We start from the raw sequence: 15,531 nt of genomic DNA, 5'->3' as shown, positions 1-15,531 counted from the left end.
GGTTTGACAGCAAGTTTTTCAATTTCGGCTTAAGTATGATGGCAGTCTCGTGCCCCAATCTGACCCCAAGTCCTCGTCGCTCCCTACTGTATGTTGCATGAATCGACCACTGTCTTGGGACTGTGTTTCTCCAGTACTACCAGGGCTAAGTGCCATTTCATCCAGCAGCGTCTCATCGGGTTCCGAAAATTCTCCGGGATCTGCCAATGACGGCATTTCCAACTCCTTATCAAGGTCCCAAATCGAATCTGGAAACACACATTCCGACGGTTTTATCCGCCGAGGGGCCTCTTTCGAACGATTACTCGCCACCTCGCTTGCGTATACCTCGGATTCAATCTTCTGCAAACGATCGCGGGTCTTGTCATCATACATATCCGCGGATCCCAGAAGGGCATGAGAGTCGCTATCAGGGCGCACCTGGGCGTTAACCAGCTCGTTATCAGAAGATATAAATAGGAACCTTTCGCGAAGTGGTATTTCGTTTTGAAAAGCCTCAAACGGCGCACCGGCATCAAGCACAACTTTAACCGTGTGCGCTCTGCGTCGCATGATGGCTTCTGACTCTGACTTTCCTGTGGCAGCGCAGGAAAGAAGCGAGGCAACGCCCGGGCCTTTAGTAGCCATGGAAGCGCCAGCATCCAAAAGCATTTTTGTGATATTCGGGTAGGCATATAAGGCCGCTAAGTAGACGGGTGATGCCCTACTAGCCCATGACTTGTCGATGTTGGCACCGTGGTCAATGAGGAATCGCACCATTTCTAGTTGACCGTACATGGCAGCACAGTGCAGTGGAGTCATGTGTAGCCGGCCCTTTCTATACTTGCGGCTCTGACAGATGAAACAGATGGGGCCGTTGTCATTTCGGTGAGAGGAACAAGCCTTAAGGGGACCAAAATCATCAGGTCGATGTCTGAGCCTGTGGATAGGAGCTTCATGGCTCCTGAGATCTGACCTTCTTTTGCAACGTGGTGGAGGCCGAGTCCTTTGAGTGAGCCGAGCTTGTATAGATCCTTATTGAGGATGTAATAGAATCTGACACAAGACTGAACGAGGCTGTTGAGATTGGATATGCCAATGTTGTCCGAAATACATAGGATAATCTCCACCGGCAGAGACACGAGATTCGGCATGCCCGTTCATGAGGATGAAAGAATGTCTTTTGGACCAAGAATGCAAGTAAAGATATGAATGTAGTTAAATGTAATCCCGTGATAAAATGATTCCCAATAACCGAATAGCTTCTAAAACTTAAAAGAGAATGAAACTAGAGCGAGGAAGAAAAGGGCCAGAAGTAATAATAGCGCAGCTTTTTGTACCTGCGGTAGAATCAGTTGGGTAATGAAATATTTGGGTTAGTTTTAGGGTGTTTGGGAAATCAAATCCCATGCCCGTATCTCCAGGAATGGGGAAGGAACTTTAGCAGGTGTTGTCCATGGCAACAAGCAGGGAATTCCGCCTTGCTTTGGATACATGAAAGTAGGCTGCCGTGGAATCCTGGACGCCGTGTGATTCCTCGTCCACTCTAAGTGAACCCAAAGATCAGTTAGAAAGTGCTGTGCGCCTTGTCGCCTGGGAGAAAGGAGGTCATTCAAGGCATGGGTTAGTCAAGAATCGCGTAGGTTTCAAGACATCGTTGCCTAGTCACCCAAGAGAATGCAGCTCGCAAGAAGAGTGTTATAGTAGATGTGAGGGATAAAGGAATGTGTATTAAGTCGAGTATGTACTGCCACCCAAATTCAGAGAGGTGAATATATATAAACATCGGAGCGAAAGCCTTGAAGAAAGTACAGGAAGGAATCACCATGTTATCACACAAATTGAAGCCAAAGGAGTGGGTATCTTGTATGGCTAATGCTATGGAATGAACACCCGTCAAATGCAACACAACAAAGGAAAATATATAAATAGAAAAACATCTTAAGGAGCGAATTTATATCTAAACATTTCCACAGTCTGATACCTTTGTCGAGTCATCGCCGTCAACGGAGCGTTGACTATTTGACCCTGGCGATGGCTTGGCTGCAATCATGGCTTTCATGGCAGCAGCTCGTCGTGCAAGTACGTCTTCCCTCCTGACGACATTCCGTAGAGCATCGCTGGCCTCAATAAGGCCGTCGATGCTAATCGCGTGATTTGTCATCTGGTGATTGATGTACGTATAGATTGCAGCGGGAGTGGAACAGGTACTCAGTAACTGCTGCTCATTGAGCTTGAGAAGAGCCAATGCGACTTGAAATAAGAATGTGCTACCACCACCGGTGTTGTTGGACACTTCGTTTTCGGAGACAGACGGTGCCGTTGAGGTGGGTGTCGGATTGGTAAGTGTACCGGGCGCGGATAAGGCATTGCCGTTGCTGGAATCCGCGGTAGAGAGTTTCTGAGGCTGTGGTGCAGTGGGAGGGATATACATCGCTGGGGCACTAAGGCACAGCACCACGTCCCAAACACGATACAATGCTTCGGCAGACAAGCAGTCCGTGAAAACAGAAAGGAACCATTGAAACGTCAGAGCCTCAAGTTCTATGCCCAGGTCATCCAAGTGCAAGGATAATTTAGGTAGAATTTCGGCCACATATTGTCGAAGCACCTGCTGGTCTGCGCGGGAGGCAACCAAACCGTGGTCATAGTAATGGGGAGGGAATATCTTCTCAATAATAGAAGTCAGAACCCAAAACGCATCTTCCGCAGTAGGCATAATCAACAGCAAAGAGCCAGCAATTAAGTTCATCCCCTGGCAATATCCCACTTCCGGATTGCGTCGCGAGTACGCAAGGAGAACCTCCTTCAACTTCGCAACACCTGGGCCCTTTCGGAAAAATACATTGTCTGTCAAGGTCCGATTGATGTCCATGTCAATTTGTGCAATGATGCTCGGGTCTGCATCGTGGTTTGAGCTTTCTTTGACAAGATCTTCGTAATATCCAGGAACTCGCATTGCAGAGGCTCCACTACATTCGGCCCAAATTTTGGCACGATATGCAACTGGAATACCCCCAAGGACAAGCGTTCTGAATTCCCGCCACTTTGCGCGACCGACCTTGCCTTTATTTCCCAAACCTGATATGCCAACTACCTCTCCATCCGCAATGGCAACTTCGGGCATGTCAAGAGAAATATTGGAGCGGTCTTGGGCTGCCGAAGCAGCCGCAGCTTCACCTTCTTTCCGTCGCTCGGCACGAACTTTGCGCATGAACTCATTCCATTTGACGGTCCGTTCTCGCTGAGAAGAATCGTGAAGATCTGTCAAACGCTGGAGCAGCAGTCTCACCGGCTCTTGCTCTGATGTTGCTGGTTCTAAAGCTTGAGATTCAGTGGGCGTTCCTGCAAATTCACCATATGTTTCTACGACCGTTGATGTAAGGGTAGAAAGTTGAGGGCTTGAGTGAACCACCGAGAGAGATCCATCTTTTCCAATGGTGACTGACGAAGAGCGAGGTTTTGTAGGTTCTACTACAATAATCAGACCAGCGGCGGGGGTGTGAGAGAGGAGTTCAGTTGGTTTCGTGGCAACCTTGAGATAATCCTGCCATTCATTGGCAGCTGTACTCTCACCTTCAGCATCTTCCGAGCTTTTCTGGTTCCCTTTTTGAGAGCCACTGACGTCTTTATTATTAACCTGCTTTATACATTCGCTGCTAGCCTCCTTTTGTCGTCTATTCCTTCGTTGGTCATAGATAAACCCAAAACGATCGGTGAGCAGTTCCCCCGGATTGTAATCGTTGTAGATATGAGTGAGTGTTGGGGGGCGAGACTCCATCGGAAGGATGGCGTCCATTTCAACTGGGCCAAGATGTGTCGAATCGCCCTTCGCACTTCTCTGTTCTAGAGCGACCGTTTGAACAGTATTTCGTCGTGAAGCTGAAGAAGTAGTAGTAATAATAGCACTTTTGTTCGAGCCACGAATGCTGGACGCCGCAGAGGACCTTCCGGACAGTGACTGGACACCGGTACCGCCGTTTATACGTTTTAAAGCCGCCACAGCAGAACCAGCTGCCTTTGGCGGCATTGCGGGTGATGAGCTCCGGTTCAAAGAGTCTGGAGTATCAGATCTTGCTCGACTACGAACTGTCCCGCCATCTTTGCTCGCTTGGTGGTTTCCTGCGAACAGCTTCACAGTCCAAGAAGTTACGGACCTTGCTGACCGCTTTGAACGGATGCTGCTATCGTCACCATCACCCGGCTTCAAGTTATCTGGCTCCGTAAGTATAGTGGGCGTGGAGTCAGCCTCAGGCGGTAGAAACAAATCCGAATCCAAAGCCTTACGACGACCCGGACCGCTAGGCACACGGGATTGTGGCACGCGAATCGCCGGTTCATCGTCTCTCTCCCCAGTGTCACTGATCACGCTACTTGCTCCACTAGTCTTGCGGCTAGGAGCCCTACTTCCCCAAATGTAGTCCTGCCATCCACGCGTGGCAACGACTGGCTTCTTGACAGATCGTAGGCTCGAATTGCGAGATCGTGTATCGCCGTCAACGCGGTTGGGACGGATAGTCGCCTGTAAATCGTCCTTTCCCTTATCATATGCTGTAGCATCAAGAATCAGGCCACCAACATCATCGAGCATAGCTTGGTTCATCATGTGGTCGATAGTGACGGTATGACTCCGCTGCTCAGTCGACGAGGCTTTTTGATCAGACCCACGGTCAGCTTCCTGTTTGCCCGCCGGGTTCTCAAGCACATAGAGGCGACGTTCAATATCTTGATTCGAAACTTCCATTTCACGAAGCATCTTTTTCAGTTCACGCTCCCTTTCGTCGGCGCGGAGCCGCAGTGCCGATATTTCAGCATCCCGCAGGGCGAGATCCCTCGCAAACTGTCTCACCAGTTTTATGGCACCTGTACGAGCAATGAGCCGTTCAATATGGTCGTCACCGGCAAGGTGGAGCGAGCCCGGCACGTCTTGAAACGGGACAGAGTCGCTGAACAAGGCAGCCCGACCGGCAACCTGAGGCAGGCTCGTTGTGAGGCCAGCAAGGGTAGCTTTGCGTCCACGCTCTGCTCCTTGGGTCCGTGTATCATCCTCTAGCAATAATGCCTGGCTCAGGGCGTGATTTATTGCAGGCTCGCCGTAGAAACCCGCCGGTGATCTATCTGGAGATAAGGAAGGGAAAGAGGTAAGGTCAGTCGACTGGGTAGAGGAACATGTCGAAAGTCGTTGCGGTGGTTTTCCCCGAAGAGTTTTCGCTTTCTGGCTCCTCCGAGACGATGTAGAGGTCTGTGAAGACGATCGCTTTTGGCTGTTAGCAGGGCGGACGATTGGCTCGGCCATAATTGCTCTCAAGAGGAGAAGCGAGTAGGATTTCCTCTGCTATGCATGAATGGTGCTGTGAAGAGGGGCGAGACGGAAAAGAACTGGTGTATCAGTCAAGTCCCTGTCTTCCTGAGATTGTAAGCATCCTTATGCCTTTTTCTATCCGATATATCTTCCTGCAAAAAGCTGGCGAGGATGTGGGAAAAAAAAAAAAAAGGTCTAGAGCGCAATTTTAGGGGGGTGGTCCGTAAGAAACCCTGCTTCTGAAAGCAATTTTAGAATCATTGAAGGGCCAGTCAACGCTTGCTCACTCTGCTGGCGGAAAGTCCTTTGAGGCCACCTGGACGCAAACCGTCGAGGAAGAGAGTGACACAGGCCTGGAGACACAGCGAGCAAAAAGGATCACAGCAACAATGAACTGGCAGTCCTTGACGCATCATGTATCATCTCGTCATCGCGGGCGACCGCTGCTGACTGATCAGCCGCCTTTCCGCTTCGGGCGATGACGTGACACGTGGGCTGAAACGCCAAGAAATGGATCTATATTTATCCGAGATTATATAACAATATTCTGCGCTAGCCAGACTAGGACTAGCGTGATTATGTTTATTAAGGTTCGTCTTCTGCTCGTTGAACCTCGGAAGTTCGAGCGCAGTTCAGCCGTTCAAGCGCGGCGAAACGAGCGGACGCAGCTCTCCGTGTCACTCGTCAGCAGCACCGAACTGGCGCGCCCTCCATGCTGCCGGCAACCGTCTTCTGTTCATATAGCCATTGGAAAGATTCCGGTTGAGGATTCATAGCCCTTCCTTTTGGTCATTTTCTCTCGTTTCCCGGTGCTGTCCCACTTCTGCCCTGTAACTTTCCAGGCTTCTTCGATATGACTGCCGTTGCGAAAAGGAGGCTACAGGCCTTGAGCCAGCAGCTCGTCGAGGGCATACCCGACGCCGGCACCTTCGAAAACATTCCTCGCATCAGGGAGGTTGCTCCCGATTCCGTGGGACCGTACGTATACACTTCTGCAACGGCCTTGACATCTTACACTCACTGATATGATAATAACAGTCGCTGCAAAGGCAAAGTCGTCATCGTCACCGGGACCAACTCGCCCATCGGCATTGGCCGCGCCTCTGCCCACCAATTTGCCCGTAATGGCGCCAAAGCGGTCTTCATCTGCGACTTCTCCTCCACCTATCTCGACGTGCACAAGCGGGAGCTCGAATCCCTCTATCCAAACGTCGACATCCACGCTCGCCAATTCGACGCAGGAAATGAAGAGCAGGTTAAAGCCGTCGTCGACGAGGCCATGCAGAGATACGGTCGGCTGGATATCATGTTCGCCAACGCAGGCATCGTCGGCCAGCCCAAGATCTTCACCGAAATCACCGGAGATGATTTCATGAAGACAATGGAAACAAATGCCAAGGGGTGCGTATCCAAACATCTCATAACCAAATAAAACAAAGAATTAGTTTTTTTTTTTGTTTTTTTTGGTCAATGCCAAACTCACATTTTATCCAGCCCCTTCCTCGCAACCAAATACGCCGCTCTCGCAATGCAGACCACCTCTGCCTCCAAACCCTACCCGTCAGGTAGCATCATCCTCACCGCCTCCGTCGCCGGTCTTCGCTCCAACGCCGGCTCAACAGACTACTCCGCATCCAAAGCCGCCGTTGTCTCGCTCGCACAAACCTGCGCCTTCCAGCTCGCCGGTACTGGAATCCGTGTAAACGCCCTCTGCCCAGGCGTGGTTGAGACAGGTATGACGAAAGGCATGTACGACATGGCGCGGGCAAGGGGTACGGAGAAGAAGATCGGCCAATTGAACCCTCTGCGGAGAGGTGCTGTTGCGGATGAAATTGCAAGAGCGGCGTTGTTTTTAGGCAGTGATGAGAGCAGCTACGTGAACGGACAGGCCTGGGCAGTCTGTGGAGGATTGAGTGCCGGTCACCCGTTTGTTCCAGGGAAGCTGGCTTAGAGCAATGGGATAGATGACTTAGACCTACTCCCATCCAGCATACCTTTCGGGTCATTGATTAAACGTTTAAACGCGATGTGTAAACAGGATTACATCATATATATCCTTGGATTGCATTGAGCCTCAATCGAACGTGCTGAGAATTTATGATAACTATTATAAATAGTAAAACTTTAGATAAAGGGCAGAAGTTGCAAATTTGGCATTCTTTACCCTCATGGAAGCTCGCCATTAGGCATTCGTGAACTATTACCCGATCCAACCCTTTTGCCAAGATGGGACAAAAGCAGGGTATAGAATGCAGAGGTAGTCACAGAGCCAACATCATATGTCGCAAGCCATACCATCATAATCAGACAGTGATGGACTCAGCGACATAACAATGGTCACTCTTCGCCACCTAGATCTTTATTCAAAACTTCCAAGACCTTGGACTCGTCGACATTTTCCAGCTTCTGGGCTTCATCCGCCATATATTGGCCGACCACTTGACCGTCACTGTTCCCTTGCTCTTCTGCCATTTTCTCCTCCGCTCCGTATTGCGCCAGATAGTCTGCTTCAAGCATATATTCTCCACCAGCGAGCTGATCGGGAGGGAGAGATAAGGCGTATAGTGTTGGAAATTCAAGGACCTTCCTGCCTCTGAGAGCTTCGGATAAAGTCACTGATGCAGGGAGGGGGGCGAGAACTGGTATATTGGCGCGCGTTCGGGGCCGGTGGAGGTAAAGGTGAATTTCGGGGCTGATTTTCGGTGTACCCTTCTCATTCGTACTGGTATTTTGATCCTCAGTCTTCGTGGACAGTTGTTCCGGGTTTGATTGTCCGGTAAGAGGTAGAGATTTCTCGGGTGTGAGGGTACGAGAACGCTCTCCCCCATCGCGAGAAGCTTCTCCAGTGATCTCTTTCCCAGCGTCAAGCTCGGGTCGTGGCTCGGGTTCTTCTTTTGAATCTGAACTTGGAATTGATCGCATGGGCTCGGCTTTGCTTGTCTGCTCTTTTTCAACGAGGTCATGCTCCTTCGCGTAAGGGGTCCTCGAAAAAGCAGTCCCAATCGTGATCGTCTCAAGACATCTAGTAATCGTCTTTTGCCCGTCCGGGAAGATCCACTCTACTGTCCAATTCACGCACTTATGCCTAAACCACGACTGTCAGTAGCTACAACGAGATCATGCAACAGAACTCCAAGGCACAAGCCGGAGTCGGCACCAGGGCCAGAGCGAGACGTACTTCTTATGCCACTGCGACATATTCTGCCTACTTCTCGACATCCCCTTCGGCGCTCTTATCACATCCACCCCACTCTCTTCGATGCGCCTCAGCAATGCCTCTCCCTTTGTAAACTCCCCCGTCCGTCTCTTCTTCTTGCTCCTCTCTTCATCTTCCAGCATGATCCCTCGATTCTCTGCATCTCGATCCGCGCGTTCCAGGCAGCGCTCGATCCCGGTGATGAAGTTGAAATCCTTGTCGAAAGCGGCGGGCGTTGCGAGTTCTTTGCGCTTGAGATAGGCCGCTGGATCGCGGACGCCGGAGCACTGCGACCAGAGCTTGTGGCGCTTGGAGCAAGGTAGTGAGCAGGTGCGGGTTGAGCAGCGTGGACAGGTGTACTTGGGGAGGTTGGTGTGGCTGCACGTATTCAAGGATGTCAGATCATGGACAAAACCACGATAGACAGACAAAGGACGAGCTTACCAGATCGTGCATAGCTCGGAGAGAGATGCCCCGGCCATGTTTTCGAAGCTTGGGTGTGAATCCGATTCGCGACGGCAGAAAAATATGCACCTTGTTTTTGCCCTGTCTCGGGTTCAGCTAGATTCACTTGAACAGTGTGGGGCTTCACAGCGTGAATTTTTGTTGATTCAAGTTTGTAACTGTTAATTAACTATGGGTTCACTTCACGATGACATTATTTTGCTATTTTCGTTCGGCTGGGCTTTTTTAAGTTTCGGCAGAGTTTTGGTGGATGAGAGTCCAACCAAAAGCCAAATCTTGCCATTTTCCTCTCGATGCGATCGATCGATTGACCGATAATTGCTACAAGGCTGCGATAGCGGCGGCACTGTGCGATCAGCCAGCCACACATCTGCCTCAGGAATTCAACAAGATCCCGTCTTGGGGACCTCTATGGCATCTAAGTACAGAGTATCTCGATAGTTGATATTCTGAAGATAAATGCAGCCTACGTCGTGTGAATTCCTGATACCGGCTCTTCCGCGAATTCGGTCGCAAAAACGCGGTCGATCATTTTACTCCAGACTGATCGATTTTTTCGATATTCTCACCGATCTCCATTTTCTTTGAGAGTGTCGCCGGAATCCCCAATCCAACGAGGATTGCCGCAGGATACTATTAGTTATGGAGAGAGAGAATAAGCTGGGGTTGCAGTTTTTTTTTTTTTTTTTTAATTGGAGCGGTGTGCAAATATCGAATCACGGTTGGCTCAGAGACTCCATTGAGGTACGGCGGTCGACTCGATCGTAAATGGAGTAACCTCACACTCTGGTTCATATACTCTACCAACGGACATATATACTCTGTCCAAAAGGACGAAGGATAATCCAAGGAGATGGCAATGAACCTTGCCCTCATCGTAGGTTGTATTCGAAGCTCATGTACGGAGTACTCTGCACTTCGTGTATGTAAATTGTTTGCGTTTCGGCCCCCTATTTTTGTTTGCCAAAGGCTATTTCCGCCAACTGGGGTTTGGAGCGATATTTTGTTTATGGAGTTATTTGAGCATTTTTCTCTCCTCCATCATAGCCAGGGAATAGAGATCGTTTCTTGAGACGTTTCTAGAGTTGGAAAGGATCAATCAACCCTGCTTGGCGATGATCCCATGGAATAAAGAGACGAAGAGGAGAAGGTTGCGAAATGCCGCACATCGTCGCTCCCCAACCCCCGGCTACTTGAACCAAAGTCAATCCAGGGAGCTGGAAGAGGTCAAAGCAACAAGCTGCTCGATGAATAATAATAATAATAATGCATAGCTACGGAGTAGCAGGATCAGATGATCGACTCCTCATTTTTATACAGCGGCAGCTGCGCAGCTGCAGACTCTTCTGTCGAGCAGGGATAGGTTGTCAAGTGCGATATAATCGGACTGGTATTGGCCAGGTGCTGCCACGCTTTTCAAGGAACCAGGAACCTCTCTCCGTCGCTAGCAGTTGCACCTTGGGTTTACTCCGTATTATCGTACGTACTTTCGAGATCCCGCCCGAGGATAGTTGACGCCTGAACCGAGCCGAGATAAACATCCACATAATGCGGAGTTGCATTGACAGCAGTCCAGTCCCTTGATCCGTTCCCATTATTTGAATTGACTTACCGGCAGTTCGGGAAGAACCATGGTTAAAAGGCGGGCGACCAGGCACCTTGGGAGACCCACGCCAGAACATAGAGCAAAAACTATGATTTCGAGAAAACAAGTTCCTCTGGGTCGAAGGGCCGCAGATTGCGGGTGGGGAAGAATGCTGATCTATCGTTCCTCTCGGCGTTCGAGAGAGCGAGAGAGAGAGAGAGAGAGAGAGGAAAAGAGGAGAGAAACACCGGCTCGCCGAACTGGGCCGTAAGAAAAACTCGCACGAACGATGCACCTCTTGCTGTCCTTCAGAAACTACCACTCCAAAACAGATCGGCCACCCTCAGCTCAACGATGGTGTTTTGGAGCGATCGAGTTTCAACCGCCCGCGACTGATCGTGGGATGTGAGAGTTTCAGACGTCGGATGTCACGAAAGCCCAGGAGCGGAGTCTCATCTTAGAATGTGACGAATCAACGGGGATAGCAGTCGTTAGCCTGGTGCCATGGCCGAGGAGGTTTTGTTCTAAACTCACTTTTTTTTTTGCCTTTCCCGCTGCCCTTTTTTTTTTTCTTCTTCCTTTCTGGAGGGCAGCGGATGGCCCGGGTGGAGCATGTCGCTGGAGATGAGCAGTGGGCTCGCGATCACGGATCATTGGCTGCTTGGAGCGTAGGTTTGCGGCCGCGTCGGTGGCTAGCGCAGGGCCGTGGGATGCAGCGATGCGAGCGAGAGGGCTGCTAAAGTGCCGTCGGTCGAGGCCATTTTGTTGCTTTTTCCCCTTGCTTGGAGTGGGTGCGGCCGGGTCAAGCCTTAGCTCTCCCTGTTGCCCCCTGTCCGCTCGCCGTCTTCCCCCCAAAAAGCCGCACTTTTCTTGCGGCGCCCCCCCTTCTCCTCCCATCCCGGATCTATATCCTCTCCTCTCCTCTCCCTCTCTCTCATCCCTCGTCGTCGTCGTCGTCTTCCTTCTACTATCCCTCTTGCATGTTCAATCCTTTCTGCCAATCCCGCTGTTAAATTGATCTCGATGAAGCAGTGACGGATGAGGTGTCCTCTCGTGTCCTAAACCGCAGCCTGGAGCTCGCAGCGAGGCATTTCACTGCTTGTCGCTATCGTTCGTTAATAGGGAGAGATAGAGAGAGACACAGAATACACCCTAACAGGCCTTGTTTGGACTAACCTGTCGAGGTACCCTTCGTCTCTTCCAACTCCCTCCCCCCCCATTTGTCACTCTGGCAGAGAGCTCTTATCTCGATTTCAATTGTGTTTGTTGGTTCCTTATACCGTTTTTTGTCCTTCTCGAGCTTCAGGTGAAAACTGGGTGCAGGTTCTCCCATCCGGTCAAAGTCTCCCAAGGGTATACCGGCTGAAGGTTTGTACACATACACAACACATATATACACACACATACATACATAGTGCCCGAGTCGCACTATCACCGTTTGTTTAACAGTCGATCATCCAGCCATTTTTGTCAGCAATGGCGCCTTCATTGAGAGACCACCCCTCCTTCGTTCGTCCCTCAACCCGCGACCGTCCCCTCACTCGTGGCGACCAGGGAGACAGCTCGCTGGTCATCCCCAGCCGCACTTCTTCTCTGCACTCGCGCATCACGCAGCCCATTCCTTCAACCCTGAACATGAAGCCCGCCCAGAGGATTCCCAAGACCCTCACCCACGCCTACATGGTCTGTGGGGTGGGACGTGAGCCTTCTCAATGGGTTAAGGCCCCTCCACCGTCCCAGGGAAAGATCGGCCATATGAAGGGAGCGGTCGGCCAGTTTTGGCTCCCAGAGATTCTGGGAAGCAGCCCGCGATTGGAACAGGATAATGAGATTGCAAGGGCATTACATGCGGCAATGAGGGTAAGTGGAAAGGAAAGGAACTCCACAGGCACTGTGTGATGGGGCGACTTTTTCTTTCTCTCTCTATGAGACATGTACTGATCGATGAACAGGCCTGTTTCCCTCACGACGTTGAAATCTGCACTGGCAAGAGCCAGCCTCATTGCGTGCACCATTCGTTCGTTCTTCAACAGGACTCGACTCACACTCTCTACGGCATTGCCCTGCGTGTCTGGTCCCGCGCCGATGAGAAGCGCGCCGAGACCATCAGAGAACTTCGCAAGAAAACTGAACCCGACTTCTATGACAATCCAGAGGAGACCTACTGGATTCCGTACTGTCTAAGCTTCCTGTCCCGATATCCACTCTACAACCTGCTGGGAGACTATCTCCGTGGAATGTGGATTCACTGGAACAAGGCGACAAATCTTTTCCATGCAGAGGAGGTCTCGCGCATTCTGAGCTTCCCCGCGCCACGTCTTAACGACTTGGTCCGTATCGACATGAAAGACTATGCTCTATGCTATCAATTCCCCTCTTCGCCAACTGGCTTCCAGAACTTTGCCATGTGGCCACTGTTCAACTGTTTGTCTATCCCGAACATCGTTGGTGTTGTTGAAGCGGCTGTTTCTCCAACGCGCCGTATCATTTTTGTCAGCCACTATCCCGCCATTTTGACAATTGCTGCCGAGACCATTCGATTCTGCGTCCGGGTGTACGAATGGAGCGGCTTGTACAACCCAGTCGTGCATGCTCGGCATGTGAAGGAGCTGGTGCAAGAGCCCGGCCCTTATATCTTGGGTGTTACCGCTGAGTGCCGAACTCTCTTCGCAGCACCTTCTGACGCATTGGTCGTCGATTTGGATCGTAACTTCGTCTTGACTTCCAGCCCACCAAATATTTTGACCCAAGGACAGAGAACCAAGATGATTAACCGCCTGACGCAGGCGCTCAATGGTGATGTTAGCCCTAGCGGTGTGCCTCAACATCTCCGAACCGCCTACGGTGGAGGGAAGTTGATCCCAGCCGGTCAGATTATTGTTATGAGAGGCGAAGTGGAAAGCATCCAGGACCCCAGCTGGTGGAACCAGGATGCAGTGATGGCTGTGATGGACCATGTTTGTGAGAAATTGGTGAGCTCGATCCCCCTCATACGTCAGGTTGTTCGTCATCTAACCGTGAGCAGGGCCGCAACACTGGAGTGAAGGCGATCTTTGGTGGATCCGTGAAGAAGCCATTGATGACCAAGATTTCCATGAGACATCTTAATGAAATTGTTCGAGAGCGGAATCAGTACTCGAGAGACGCTCTTGAGGCTTGGCAGGACTTCATTAACCTCAAAGGAAGAATGGATACTGAACTGTCCAAGGTCAACAAACGAAACAACTTCTTGGTTGAAGAGCTCGAGACGTGGAAGCAGCAGGTCAGTCGCTAAACCCCCCGCCGGTTGAATGCCGTTTATTTCCTCTACAAATTTATCTAACATGGCCATCCAGTTCCTCAAATTCCAAGCATTCGCTGAGCAACTCACCAAAGAAACCTCAGAACTCAAAGTCAAGATTGAAAGCCATAAGCGCGAGAATCGTCGGCTTACTGCACTTATTGACCAGCAGAAGGACGACGCCGCACGTCTCACCATGCGTCTTTCGGGTACTGAGAAACAGCGCGATGACGCCTTGGAAGCTCTTGTTCTGCAGCAAGAAATTGCAGAAGAGTTGGAGCGAGAGAGGCAACGCAACCAGAAAGAAATTTCTGCCCTTCAACACACCAATACAACCCTTACCCGCCAGCGCGATGAAGCCCAGCGCGTGGTCCTTCATCTTCGGAGCCTTATCAACGCTCAGAATCACCATATGGAGCACATTATCCGGTCTATCAGCGATGTACCAGAATTATCTGAATATGCTGATGAGAGCTTCGAAGATCTTCCAGAAGACGAAGAATGCGATGGTGATCGATCCAAGACCCCTTCTGCTCGCAGATCCATCGCTAGACTTGGTGCATCAAGCCGTGCCGGCAGTGTTGATGGCGACGATGTGAGCCCAGAGATGGAAAGCCAACTCCTCGGCCTCGGAAAACACAAGCGGTATTCCCAGCTTAGCATCACCGACGTCGCAGACCGCCATCTCCGGGCCAAGACTGATGCTATTGCCGACATTATCCGCAACATCAGCGAACAGTGTGCCGCTGCCGTCGAAGGCCTCCACCTCGCGCAAGACGCTGAGCTCGAGGATGAGGCCAATAAACAAGAGAGGGAGCAACGAAACAACAAGCTCCACCCTAACGAAGACGGTAGCCAGGAGCCATCTTCCCGTCCAGGGAGCGAACATGGTGATAACCTCCTTACCCCGGACGGTCGAAATTCCAGCATTTCCAGCATCCCACCGACGCCTGATCTCGTGCACAATCGCTCCAGCACGTCCATGTCGATGGTGAGCAGCTCCACGATGCCAGAGCGATCGAGTCAGCAATACGGACCTGGTGATTTGCCAACTAGGATCCTAGAGGATGATGATGAGTGTGCGCACGAGGCTGATGCCGACGACCAGCAGAGCAGTGAGACCGTTCACAAGAGTGCCAGCCACGACACGATGAGAGCCGGCACCGTACATGTTGTTGCGTGAATAAATTATCTTCTCAGATTATCCTGATAAAACCGCAATGTGGAAACGGATGATGTATACATTTTTGCAGTGGCACTTATTTTTTTTGTTTTTTTTTTTTTTTTTTCTCTTTCTTTTCCTCTTGTGTCCCCTACATACGGTTTGTATTTCTGTTCTGTTTTTCTTTCCTTTGTTTAGATTCCCTTCTTCGTATGTATTTCAGGGGGTGTGTATGTGTGTGCGTGTATACCTTGTAACTTTTTATTTCTTCCTCTCTTTTCCTTCAGGTTGTCGACGTACAGATTTTCCCCTTCCTCCCAAGGTTCCTCTCCGAATTTCCCTCTTCCTCTTCTGTCGATAATACGAGGGGAAGCCTGTACTCTCCTCTTTGTACGGAGTACCTTACTTTTGAAACCTGACGCGCCAGTCAGGGTATATTTCACTCCGGGCAACCTTGGGACCTCTGGTCAGATATGGATTGGTATGTAGTAGTTTTAGGAGGGTTGAAAAATATTATTCCATTTTTAATTTCTGGATTCATGAATCCGTACTTCGCAGTTTC

The 15,531-nt window shown here is 50.6% G+C and overlaps 5 protein-coding genes across 5 annotated transcripts; 2 read left to right on the top strand and 3 right to left on the bottom strand.

Moving 5' to 3' along the window:
* Nucleotides 1-18: 18 nt before the first annotated feature.
* Nucleotides 19-1,133, bottom strand: CIMG_10511 (uncharacterized protein; the record flags this gene model as incomplete). The annotated part of the gene is made up of 2 exons (XM_001246469.2): nt 19-761; nt 824-1,133. 2 exons carry the CDS (start codon nt 1,131-1,133, stop codon nt 19-21), a joined length of 1,053 nt encoding a protein of 350 aa, XP_001246470.2.
* An 806-nt stretch (nt 1,134-1,939) lies between these two features.
* CIMG_00242 (TBC domain-containing protein) lies at nt 1,940-5,275 on the bottom strand (the record flags this gene model as incomplete). Its single annotated transcript, XM_001246470.2, has 1 exon — nt 1,940-5,275. The coding sequence occupies one exon, from the start codon at nt 5,273-5,275 to the stop codon at nt 1,940-1,942; it is 3,336 nt and encodes a 1,111-aa protein (XP_001246471.2).
* A 636-nt stretch (nt 5,276-5,911) lies between these two features.
* CIMG_00243 (3-oxoacyl-(acyl-carrier-protein) reductase) lies at nt 5,912-7,279 on the top strand. The gene is made up of 3 exons (XM_001246471.2): nt 5,912-6,259; nt 6,320-6,682; nt 6,776-7,279. Exons 1-3 carry the CDS (start codon nt 6,135-6,137, stop codon nt 7,230-7,232), a joined length of 945 nt encoding a protein of 314 aa, XP_001246472.1. The 5' UTR covers nt 5,912-6,134; the 3' UTR covers nt 7,233-7,279.
* Nucleotides 7,280-7,321: 42 nt separating this feature from the next.
* On the bottom strand, nt 7,322-9,056 carry CIMG_00244 (HIT finger domain-containing protein). The gene is made up of 3 exons (XM_001246472.2): nt 8,922-9,056; nt 8,460-8,855; nt 7,322-8,366 (listed from the first exon to the last, which is right to left on the bottom strand). Exons 1-3 carry the CDS (start codon nt 8,957-8,959, stop codon nt 7,619-7,621), a joined length of 1,182 nt encoding a protein of 393 aa, XP_001246473.1. The 5' UTR covers nt 8,960-9,056; the 3' UTR covers nt 7,322-7,618.
* Nucleotides 9,057-12,003: 2,947 nt separating this feature from the next.
* Nucleotides 12,004-15,051, top strand: CIMG_00245 (DENN domain-containing protein; the record flags this gene model as incomplete). Its single annotated transcript, XM_001246473.2, has 4 exons — nt 12,004-12,387; nt 12,480-13,499; nt 13,553-13,789; nt 13,863-15,051. The coding sequence occupies 4 exons, from the start codon at nt 12,004-12,006 to the stop codon at nt 14,988-14,990; spliced, it is 2,769 nt and encodes a 922-aa protein (XP_001246474.1). The 3' UTR covers nt 14,991-15,051.
* Nucleotides 15,052-15,531: the final 480 nt, after the last annotated feature.

The sequence above is a fragment of the Coccidioides immitis genome, assembly GCF_000149335.2.
Source record: "Coccidioides immitis RS genomic scaffold supercont3.1, whole genome shotgun sequence".
Classification (NCBI taxonomy): Eukaryota; Fungi; Ascomycota; class Eurotiomycetes; order Onygenales; family Onygenaceae; genus Coccidioides; species Coccidioides immitis.
Note: the sequence above shows the minus strand (reverse complement) of the source record. Positions and strands in the feature narration are given on the sequence as shown.